This window comes from Protopterus annectens, chromosome 6.part1 (assembly GCF_019279795.1).
Source record: "Protopterus annectens isolate FY-2018-M chromosome 6.part1, PAN1.0, whole genome shotgun sequence".
Taxonomy (NCBI): domain Eukaryota; kingdom Metazoa; phylum Chordata; order Ceratodontiformes; family Protopteridae; genus Protopterus; species Protopterus annectens.
Window position 1 is genome coordinate 439,033,526 of NC_056738.1, and position 12,018 is coordinate 439,045,543.

Below are 12,018 nucleotides of genomic sequence, written 5' to 3' on the forward strand. Positions count from 1 at the left end.
AAGATAGAAGCATCTCTAGCAGCCTTAATATTTCAATGCATTTAATAGCACAGTGTAGCTTTTTTTTTTTTGGTCATGTAACCAGTGCACATTTTCTTAGGACTAAACATTGCTGGTTTCTAAAAGCATACAAGCTGTTTTTCACATCTGGAGGATCATAGAAATAAGAAAAAAATAGACAGCAATCAGTGTAAGTGGGACTGCAGGCTGTAGCATGGGCTCTTGCATGGATAACCTTAATTTTAGGTTAGGTAGATTTAGGAGGGTTGCTCCCATCTGGAAGGTTACACTTCTTTTTGAAGATGCACATAATTTTGCGCATTTGTTCTAAGTTAATAGGGGATGGGGGTGTTCCAAAAATGTATTTAGTTTTATATTTGATGGTGTTCATTAAAACAAAAAGTCTTAAAAAATGTCACACATGTTCAAATGGAAATGAAAAGAAAAACTGTATAAAAATTCAGCCTGTCAAACATTAGTGTATGCCTATAACAGAAAATTTACACATTCAAAAAAAATGACATGTACAATAGGGTCTATATCATATGTTCGAAGTTTAAAAACTTCAAACATTAAATAATCAAATTTAAATGTTTGAAGTTTCAAACATCAAACATATAATTAAAAAAAAAGGAACTTACCTGACTAGTGTAGGCAGGAGGGCAAGCCCCCCTTGACTCCCACATCCCCGCTCTTTAAATATTTCCCTTACTGCACTGCAGTGCGGTCTCGGAGTTGGTATATTTAAAGAGCGGGGGGTGTGGGTGGAGCAGGGTGGCTTGCCCCCTGTCTATAGCCATTAGTTTTGTTTTTTTTTTTTTATTATATGTTCGATGTTTGAAACTTTGAACATTTAAATTAAATTACTGAACGTTCAAAGTTTTCAAACTTCGAACATATAATATAGACTCTGAATAATAGGTGGGAACAATAACTTTTTGCCATAATGCCTATGCTATCCATATTATCTTGGAATATAAATGGCCTTACAGGTATAGGAAAAAAGAAAATAATATAAAATTATATTAAGAAATGCAGAGTGCAAATTACAATACCACAGGAGACACATTTAGAAAGAAATGCACATGTGAATTTGACAAAGAAAGGATTTAAGAATCAATATTCAGAAGACTATCATGGACAAAGGAAAATGGGTGTAATTATACGTATGGCTAGAGAGGTTTCAATAGTGGCAAAAATAATGATAGATTTGTGGTAGTAAAGGCATATTTGCAAAGGAGGAGGATTATCAAAAATTGTTATTCTGGAGCTTAAAATTTTAGGGAGAAATTATCAGCTTTCAGCAAGGAATATTACTTATAGGTGGAGACGGGAACTTGATTTGTAACACTGACAATGTATCAGGTCTACCTATAAGGGAAAGTATAACAAAAGAGGGTAGAATTCTGAAGAAATTTATAAAAATATTTGGTATGGAAGATGTGAAATCAGTAGTAGGAAGTTGGACAGAATGTATATATTATTCCCCAAGGTACTGGGCTTGACTAGATAAAACTGTACTTCACAGAAACTTCACAGAAACTTGTGCATTTAATTGAAAGCTTTGACACACATCTAGTAACTATTTCATATCATACATGGATAATAAATGTAAAAATGCATGGTAATGAAGTAAAACTAAGACATCAGCTCTCTCCCTCCTACCTGTTAAAACAGAGTAATTTAAGAATGGGTAATGGAAATTATTCAAGAGTTATCAAGGAAGACAGAAATAGCTTCAGAATTTATAGCTAATAGGTGGGATGAAAAGAAAACAAGAGTTTAAAATTAGAAATAAAAGATAAAGAGAAATGGTTAAAAATAAACAGAAGTTACTAGAGGGTCTGACAAAAGTAAAAATATTGCAGATTAAGGGGAATCTCAAAGGACAAGAAGAGGCACAAATGCAGAGTGCTAAAGAGATAATAAGGGAGTTCCTGGATAACTTACATGAGTTTAGAAAGTCTGATGTTAAGCAGTGATTTTTTTTTTGATAATAACTCCAGAGCACAAAAACGTTTAGTACAATGACATAGGCAGCAGAAAGTAGAAAGGGTTGTGATCAACCTTAGGGAGCCTATAAAAGAAAAATAACCAGAGATCCTGTGGCAGTATTAAGAGATATTTCAAAAATGTTATGAAAATTTGTATAAAGCAGAGAAATGTGGAAATAAAAAAGAGCACAAATATAAATATTTATGGAAGACTTAATTATACGAAGGTTAGAGGTAGACTAGGCTCAACAAATAACAGTTAAGATAGGAGAAGAAGAGATAAAAATAGTAATGTATAATCAATCATCAGGAAATTTTATAGAAACAAGTGGCATTCCTGTGGAAGTTTGGAAGTTAGGAGGATGAAAGTGATGAAGATCTGGAAAACCTTTTTTAACAGTATATTAAAAGAAGGGGGAGCACCTACAACTTGGAAGAAAGCTGTGGTGTTTCTGCTACCTAAAGACGGTAAAGACCCATCAGACTCAGCTACATATATTTCAATTTTAAACCATGACTACAAAATATTAATGTCTATACTAGTTAAAACAGTTACAAAAGTGTTGCCAAAACTGATCATTATTGATCAATGTGTTTTATCTGGAGGGAAGGCAAACATTTGACAACATTAATACAACAATGATGATCCAGAACATGCAGAACGTAAGAAAATACACTGTTGTTAGTAGGTCTTGATGCAAAAAAAGCATTATATGGCAAAAGCTGGGATCTTATGAGTAGGTTAATTGAAGCATTTGAATTCCTTGATACAATAAGGTTAATTTGGAAGCTATATGAAAGATTGGATGCAAGAATTAAAGTGGGAGGGTTCCTCTCTGATAAATTGTCTTTAAACAGAAGAACCAGGCAGGGGTGTCTTTTTCATCATTATTTGCTTAATATTTAGAGCCACTGGCAAAGAAAATACAAGACTCAGAAATGAAAAGATAAAATTGGTATGTTAATCAACAAAAGTAGACTTTATTTGAGGATGATATTATTTTGTACCTGATAAATCCAGAAAAGGGCATCTCAGTGTACTATAGAGAATTTTGAGACAGTTTCAGGTCTTTTCAGGATATCAAATTAATGAAGATAAAACAAAGTATACTGTCATGAAGCATGTACCCACACACAAATTGATTCAGCAATACTCATATTTATGGGCACACAATAAGATGAAGCATTTAGGAGTGTGGTTTAAAAAGGCTTCTGTCATGGCACCTAAGGGTATATGGGAAGAGACAGAACAAAATATATAGTACAAAAAATGAGAAACTGGAAGCTCTTATTTATGGATCTAGGTAGTAAGATGGAAACAGTGAAAATGTTTTTAGTCCCTTTATTTTTATATATGGGTCAGGCATATGTTTATCAACCAGAGGAAAAGATGTGTAAAATAATTAATAAAGAGATGAAGGAATTTATCTGGCAGGGAAAATGGCAAGAGTTAAGTGGGATAAGTTAAAACCTTCCAATACAACAAGATAGTTTAGGGTTATCTGATTTGAAGGGATACTTTAGAGCTACACAGTTTAGGCCTGTATATGTAACATAAGCAAAATGGAAAGGGAAGATGATAAAGCTTGGGGGAGTTCAAGAAATAAGTAGAGAGCGGGATTTTGGATGCAGATACTTAAGGAGAATAATAACAATCATGCAGAATATTATATTTGTTAGTAGTAGAAAAGTATTTTAAGAACTAAGTTAACATGAGGATGGAGAAAGGAGATTTTGCCAGTAGGGATGACTGCAAGTAGGAGTACAGAAACTAAGCAAGAGGGACATAGAATTTACTGGAGAAAATGGCACAGGAACCAAAGGATTGGGAGAAAATGACTAGAGAGGGAGAGGTAATACAGTGGAATGAAGCCAAGAAGACATTTGGATTGAAGGCTGAAGTCTGCCTTCCCTACCATAGACTGATATCAGAGTATAGGCAAAGGAAAAGGGCTAGGGGAAATCTTAGGTGAAAGACCTGCTCTGACAGAGTTTTTGATGAATCTAGAACAGAAGCTGCTATTAAAAAAAGGATAATCACTAAGGCATAGAAAATATTGCATAATAATTATAAGAATTAATCAGAGGCGGTTAGAAAAGTTTGGGAAGAGATACTGGTCAAGCAATTTACAAGACAACAATGGGAGGACAGACATATGACTCCCAAGTATGCAACAAAGTGCAGATGTTTATGACCATTGCTTGGAAGTGTTAGTATAGGTATTTTTTTTACCCCAAGCAGACTTCAATGAATTTTTTTCTTCAAGTAGATAGCAAATGTTGGAGATATGATAGGGAAGAGAAAGATAACTGGAGCTTATGTTTTGAGAGTGTAGTGAGTTGGCAGATTTTAAAAAATCCCTACAGAGAACCCTGATTGGTTGAGTAAATGGCTTAAACTAAGGAAATTATTCTTTTTAGCTGAGACACAGGATCTGAATTATTAAGTTTAATTCTGCTGGTTGCCAAAGGCCATTGCTAAAAAAGGGAAATCAGAATTTAAACCCACTGTATTTCAAGTACTAAATATTATAAACAAAGATAAAAGAACTGGAAGAGGTATATTTAGAAAAGAAAATGAGTAAATTGCAAAGAAATAAATGGTAATTGTGGAAGCACTACATACAGAATAATGTACAGGAGGAGGAGGAGTGAGTTTTAAGGGAAGCAGGAATTCAGCAATTTATGTAATGTTGGACTCATGATAGTTTCAAAGAAAGAAAGAAAAGATATATCATGTGTAAAGCATACAAATGGAAAAATGTTAATATGGTTTCTTTTCTGTTAATGTATGTTTGCCGATGTATTAAGTGATAAAAATATGAGACACTGTCCCGTGTTTTCGACTACTGTAGTGCAAGTGGTCTTCCTTTTACTATGTATGTGGTTCACTGTGATCAAACCATTCAGTTTATGCCATATTTTGGGAATATGGCACATTTATGGATGGAAGACTGAAGATAATGGACATACTGGGTGCCCAGTTCATTAGGTTGTTACTGTTTCCTTGCAGTTATCTGCTGTTTGTTCTTAGAACATTTTCAGATATTGACATATAAGAATGGAAGACTGACAGTTATGGTTAAATATAGCAGGTGATTTGTTTGGTTGTGAGTTTATTTTTTTATTTTTGTTAACTATAAACCTTTAACTATTAATACTTGCATATGTTAGAGGACTATGTTGTCCTTGTAATTATCTGAATATTATTACTAGTATTCAGTTTCTATCATAATTAATCTTATTGCTTTTATTTTCTCAGTGTGCGAGTGTGTGTTTAACCTTTCACAAATGCAGTACATTTGCTTTACTGTATCACTTATATAATTAAAAATACCTATGGCTTCACCCCTCAAAAGAAGTTGATTATATCAACCTTCCTGTAGTGCTTCTCATCCTTTTTACCTGAGCTGTCTGTTAAACATTCCTATAAATCACTTCATTATCTTGAAGGAAGCCAACTTTCACTTCCAATAGCAACGCTAAATCATTGGAAGGGAGAAGTTCAACAATGAACACTACACTGCTATGTCTGTTTAATTCTGACTATGCTCCATTTGACAAGCCAGATTCTTCTGTCTGAGTCATCTTCTAAACTAAATATATCCTAGAACAATATCTGGACTGACTAACTTTTTTACTTTTTTGATGATCTGAAGAAGGATATTTCTGAAACCGCTTATCATTCAAGAAAAAATAGAGGATTGCATTTTATTTCACCTTACTTGTTTTACATTCTATATTTTATTAAAGGATTCGGTGGTGGTGCTGCGGTAGCGTTGTCGCCTCATAGCAAGACGTTGTTCCGTTCGATTCTCAGTAGAGCGTCTTCTGTGTGGAGGCATACGTGAATGGGGCATGCCTTCGTTGAAGGTTGTGCATCAGGGCTGGTAACCCGGTACGTAAAAATCCACTACCAATCATTAGCAGACCGGAGTTCTGCTGTGGCGACCCCTAACCGGGAAAAGCCGAAAGACACAAACAAGCAAACAAATTTTATTAAAGGATTCAGTTGTTTGTGGTGGTGTTTTTGTTTTTTTACGTACTGTTTGGCTTGTACCTCATACACCTTTGGCAGCTACAAGTATATTTTTACTTTATATACTAGTTAGATATGGTCAAAGAAATCCATTAGCTGTAGCTATTATGAACTTTCATCTTTGAATCCATTCTTCCTGCAGTCCATTGTCTATAACATTTTTTTTCAGAAGTGTTGTAAATTTCCTTCTCTGTTCAGCCTGACAGGTCTGTAGTTTTCTACTTAAGTACTTGCTCCAAATTTGGTGAAACAAAAATCACAACTGTCCTCCTCCAGTTAATAGGAATCTGCTTATGTTTCGCTAATTTACTAAGAATTTGCTGTCAGCCATAGTGCTATGCACCCCTCAATTTTTGCAGAGGGATTAACCTCATCATACAAAATCACTCATCATAAAATTTAATTCCTGGTCTAAGTATAAGATATTTGGTATTTTCCTTGCTGAGCTAACCAAAATGTAGCAATTTACCCCATCCTCCCAGGAACTGTAGTCTTCAAATTTATTGCAGTTTGATACCTGACAAATTATATGAATTTAGAAGTTCTGCAAGCAAATAACAGAGCTTTTTATTGTGTGTGTGTGTGTGTGTGTGTGTGTGTGTGTGTGTGTGTGTGTGTGTGTGTCTGTGTGTGTGTCTGTGTGTGTGTGTGTGTGTGTGTGTGTGTGTGTGTGTGTGTGTATATATATATATATATATATATATATATATATATATATATATATATATATATGCAATATACGTTATCATCTTTCTAGCTAATCAAGAAACGAGTCAGTTTCCTTTTGTCAGATTGTCAGATCAGAATTTCTGACATATTGAGCAGTTTGATAATGCTAATAGCATATACACCAGCAGAAAACTTATCACTAACTCAGGTGTCCCTTGAGTGTCATTTTTGGAGACCCTCCACCTCTACCTCACCCATCCAAAAAAAGCATTAAGCAGAAAGATGTTTAGGTCAATGTGAAGTTTTTGTTTTGTTACTTGTGTAATTTGTGATAAAGTAGTCTTGTCACTGTGTTCTGCTGGTAATGGCTTTGGGGGAACAGAGGTGTTGTCAGAGAAACAGAAAATTAATTGTATATACATGTGGTACACATTTTTTTTTCTTTCTCTCTCTCTTATTCAGGTTATCCATGAAAGTACAGAAAAACAAGAAGGAATTTAAAAAAAGAAGAAATGGGTAGATAAAACAGAAGCACTACCAACAACACAATGCCTTCCATTTTTCAGATTTACCCCAGCAGTCCTTTTGCCTTTAATTAACCTTCATCAGATTACAACAGAACTAGACATAACTACCAGAAGCATAAAGATTGCATCCATGTCATTTTTATCTATACAAGTGATAGCATTGCTTTTTTCTCACTAAGCTATCCAAGCATCTCTGTAATCTCAGTGGGTAATGCTTAATTTTGAATGTAACTATTTTTCTGCCAATATTTGCAATGTTCTGTATCTTCATTTGCTGTCATTATTTATGTGCTGGCACACTGCACTATAATGGATTATTTCAAATCTTGTATAGTTACAGCTGGAAATCAATAATGACATTTTTGTTCAAGATGAAATCCTGTTAAGATTCCTTGCCTGAATAACATTTTTTTCAGTATTATTTGTAAGAACAATTAACTTCTCCAGACTATTTTCATGTATTAAACAACATATTGGTGGATAAGGATAACACCAGTCCTTTCCACTGAAGACTGTTTGTTCTTTTTAGATCTGTCTAAAGCTTAGTAAAATTACACATTTTCGTTTTTGTAAAGTATTTTAGCTGAAGTGCTCCATTCCTTAACACAGATACAAAAGCCTACGTTAAAGTGACCACAAGATTACAAAATATGGAATTAAACATATATATATATATATATATATATATATATATATATATATATATATATATATATATATCACATTTTCAGCATTCCTTGAAGCCATTTATAAAAAGCTTCAATAGCTTCTGTAAACTCATTTCTCTGTTTGATGTTTCTAACCATGGTACTAAAACATTTATATTTTACAAAATCTGGTAATCTGACTGAGGTACTGCTGCATCATTTCACTTTACACTCCGTATAGCTTCAAAAATGACCATTTTATGTATTACTGTTTTGTAAGTTTAGAGAACCTTTATTTTCTATTAGGTCTGCAGATGAACAGAAAATAGTATATTGTAAGATATGTTCAGAAGGAAATGCTGAATGTAAGGTTGTAACAAGGGAAACAATGGTATAGAACCACTTCTTTTTGGACAAAAAAGATGTGTTAATCATTCTTTCAAGATCTGTGTTCCTTTCACAATTTATTAAACAACAAGAGCAAGCATCACTACACACAATATGGGACAAGGGCCTCAGTAAGGCAATTCATTCTTGCTGAAGCCTTATCCTGTTGTGTAGTAGCATGTAACAGAGTAATGGGAAGAAAAACAACTCTTAACCCTATATGTACTGACTAGTGTGACCTATTTGAGCATCCAAAAGAACACTCCAGAACATTAGGTGTTTGCTACCTGTGTGCAAGTAAGGCATGAAGTAATGCATTTCTATATTCTCAGATGTAGAACTTCAGAGCACATCAAATATAGAGCTGTTGCAATGCTACATTTTCTTGCTTATTTAAATTCTCTACTCTTCTAGAGGCAGGGAATTTTCACATCATCCTCTATCTTGGACAGAATGCCACTTTACCAAACTGTATAGGTCTCTGCAGACATCTTTTCAGCTTCAGCCGTATGCAAAGAATGAATAGTTCAGTTTAGCAACTGCTATTTGTTAGTTATAAAAATATATGCTTAATGCATTTTTGTAATAGCCTTTTGTATGATGTGCAAGGGATCTCCTAAGGTACTCAGAGGGTTAAGAGCATGTAGTTTTGAATGCCTTGTGACAAGTATTAAGTACCTTGCATCTGTGAAATTCATGGCAATAACTGGCCATTTAGGTTGGTAAATAAGATTATGACAAAATGAAATCTGGATGAAACATCAGAGAAAGAAAGAAAGAAAGAAAGGAAGAAAGATTTCTAAGAGTGATGTGGAAGAGTACCTTACTGCAGCAGTATTCCGCTGCTTGGTATACTGCATGGTTTAGTATTTTGTTCTGTTAACAATGCAAATGCCTGCAATATATGTCAATAAAGCGCAGAACCTGTTTTTTCTTGTTTACTTGCTTTATTGTAACTAAACTTTGTATAGTTACCCTTTACAGAAAATTCCAAGTAAAATGCAGAATTAAAATTTCCCCATTTCATTATTTCCTATTGGTAGCATTTTTCATTTTACTGCTCTGACTAGTACTACATTAAAAACAGTCCTTCAGCATCTTATTCATTGTTATTGCTTTTTGGGTTTCATCAATTAATATTTTGATCACTGTGCAAGAACAATAGAAAACAGAAGTTATGCTGTTAACAAAAGCACTAGATTCTTTTCATCCTACTCTCCTTGAAACTATTGGGACACAAGACACTTGTCCGATCCAAGCCGGCCTTCTGTTAGTCTTACTTAGATTGACCTACTTCAGAAAATCTCCAATGATTCCCCTGTGCTCCCTTTGCCTCAGACTGAGTTTGCTGACTATGGACTAATAAGAACCCAGAGGGCAATGACATCCAGTTGTTATGAACAGGTAAGGAGCAGCAGAGCTTCAGGTTAGTCTGCCAGGTCCTCCACGAAACATGACAATTTGAAAGGGCAAGGAGGGAGGAATGTTGTATAAAACAGACTAGGAAGGAAAGGATCCAGCATTACGTTAAAAACTATTTTCACCCAGTCCATCTGATCCAACTACTGGGACAGAATTCAAACCTATCTGAATTAATGGATGCCATCATGACATGATACCTCTGAGAAATGTAGCTTCAAAAAAATCTCTAAATCTAGAAATGATGTCTAGTATGTAATGCCTGGCCAAGGTATGCAACACAGCCCACTGCAGCACACATTTAATTTATATAAGAATTTCTGAAAAAAGCTGTAGAAACTGAAACAGATCTTGTGAAATGCGCTTTTGGTTTAGTTGGCAGTTTTATTTTTCTTGGAAAAAGTATATAAAAAGTATGCGGCCTGACAGCCATCTAAACAGACCAGACTTAGTTTGGGCATCTTCCAACCTATCTAATAAACTAGAGGACTACTTGAGTGATTCGATCTGTGTCTTTTTTTTTCACATCTGCATTGTCTTCGCCTACATGTTGATTTTGCCTGTACCATTGGCCTGCACACCAGGGGTGGAGATTTTACTGAGATTTTTGCTAAGAGTTTTGCTGAGATTTCTGTAGCACCAGCGACTGTGACCACTGGCCCACTGAGAGGAACCACTAACTCACAAGGCTATCTTGGCATCTGAGGGTTACAACTTTGTTTCCACTGTTTTTTCAACTGTTTCCTCCTCAGGGCTTCGGTCTCATGTTCCAGTAAGGTGGGCTTCCCCCTGGCAGCCTAAGCCTGACCCAACCTGACGTCACCACATTCTCCTAGCTCTAAAGGGGCTTCCTTAGCAAAAGAACTGCACTTTTTGAGACTAAAAGATCTGTAACACTGCGGCTCCTCCACGGATGCCCATATCGCTGCCTTCACAGGGGTATTTCACTTGGCATTTTTCCCTCCCTGCCAGGAGGCATTTACCCCTCCACCTATTGGATACCTCACCCAATCTTGTTGAGAATAAATGCTATAAATAATTGAGGATCTTTCCGCATTATTTTGGAATTTTGAAAGTAGGAACAGAATTGTCTGTGCATATCCAGCTTGTGAAGAATGTACCCTCCCCTGTCCGACTGACTAGGGAAGAAGAGCATATAAATATGATATAATAATATCTAAATATAAACATATAAATAAGACATATGAAGAATAGGGTTTACACTGAAAACCTTGAAACTGGATTGGTCAACTGGCATGTGGTCGACTTACAGTTTTCAAGTTGTCAGAATGTTGAAACAAAATGTGTTGACACTACAGCGAATGGGTAGTGTAATTTGAGCATTTGGGTTCGACATTGTGCAGGGAGATCGCAGTTCAGTAAAGAACAGGGAATTAGCCCATTTTCTCACTGTATTGCAATCTCAGAGATGGTATATCTAATGCGCAGGGGGTGTGGGGGTGCGGCCCCCCATATGGGGGCGGTTCCAGGGGGGTGTAGCCCACCTGTAAAATAGTAGAATTAATGTACCGTTGACTGCAGAGTTTAATAGTACGTTAATGTGCATAGCTATGTCAAATACGTCGATCCATGGTCGTTGATGTATTAATTTTCACTTTGGTTTACTTTTTGGCATTCTGGATTCAGCATTTCGGGTTGACATTCTAAATGGTTGACTGAAGCAGATTCAAAATGCCAATAGTAAACCGAAGAATAGAATAATAGATAATATTCAGAACACTAGGTAAGTTTAGATTTGTCTATTGCTGTCTTGGGAAAAATGGAGGAAGGAATTTGTTCTTAGTGATACTCTGCCCCTGTGGAAAACTAAACACAGAAAAGAAGTCATGGCTTTTAGTTCTTAATTTGTTTTAGCTGAAGTGATGGTTGCCAAAAATAGTGTCTTCCAAAGCAAGAATTTTAGGTCTGGGGAACATGCTGGCTCATAGGGTGCTCTAGTTAATAATTCTAGCACAAAGTTCAGGTCCAAGAAGTTGCACATTCTTTTATAGGAGGATGAAAATGAAAGGGCCCTTTCAAAAAGGCCTTGCAATGTTTGCGCATTGACAGAGAATAGTGCTGAAAATGTTATGGAAGTTAGAAATGGATGCTAATTGTATCTTAATCACTGAATAATTAGAGTCAGCATTAAATACATTTGATAGGAATTGGGGAAAGTATAAGTTCTGCTTACCTATAACAGGAGATGTGCGAAGAACACACTGCCTTACTGGTATAGGGGTAGTAGTGCTCTGCTACCCTTCTTCTGGCAGTCTGTCAAAACTCAGAACTCCATTCCTGCCTGTCTGTGGGTGTGAAGGCATCACATAGAAAAC

The 12,018-nt window shown here is 35.5% G+C and overlaps 1 protein-coding gene across 1 annotated transcript in view; it reads left to right on the forward strand.

The window, feature by feature from the left end:
• Positions 1-9,292, forward strand: part of DES (desmin) — a 164,978-nt gene extending 155,686 nt beyond the window's left edge. The window contains exon 9 of the mRNA XM_044075870.1: positions 7,165-9,292. Coding sequence (XP_043931805.1) covers positions 7,165-7,203 — 39 coding nt within the window. The 3' untranslated portion in view covers positions 7,204-9,292. The remainder of the gene's footprint in view (positions 1-7,164) is intronic.
• Positions 9,293-12,018: the final 2,726 nt, after the last annotated feature.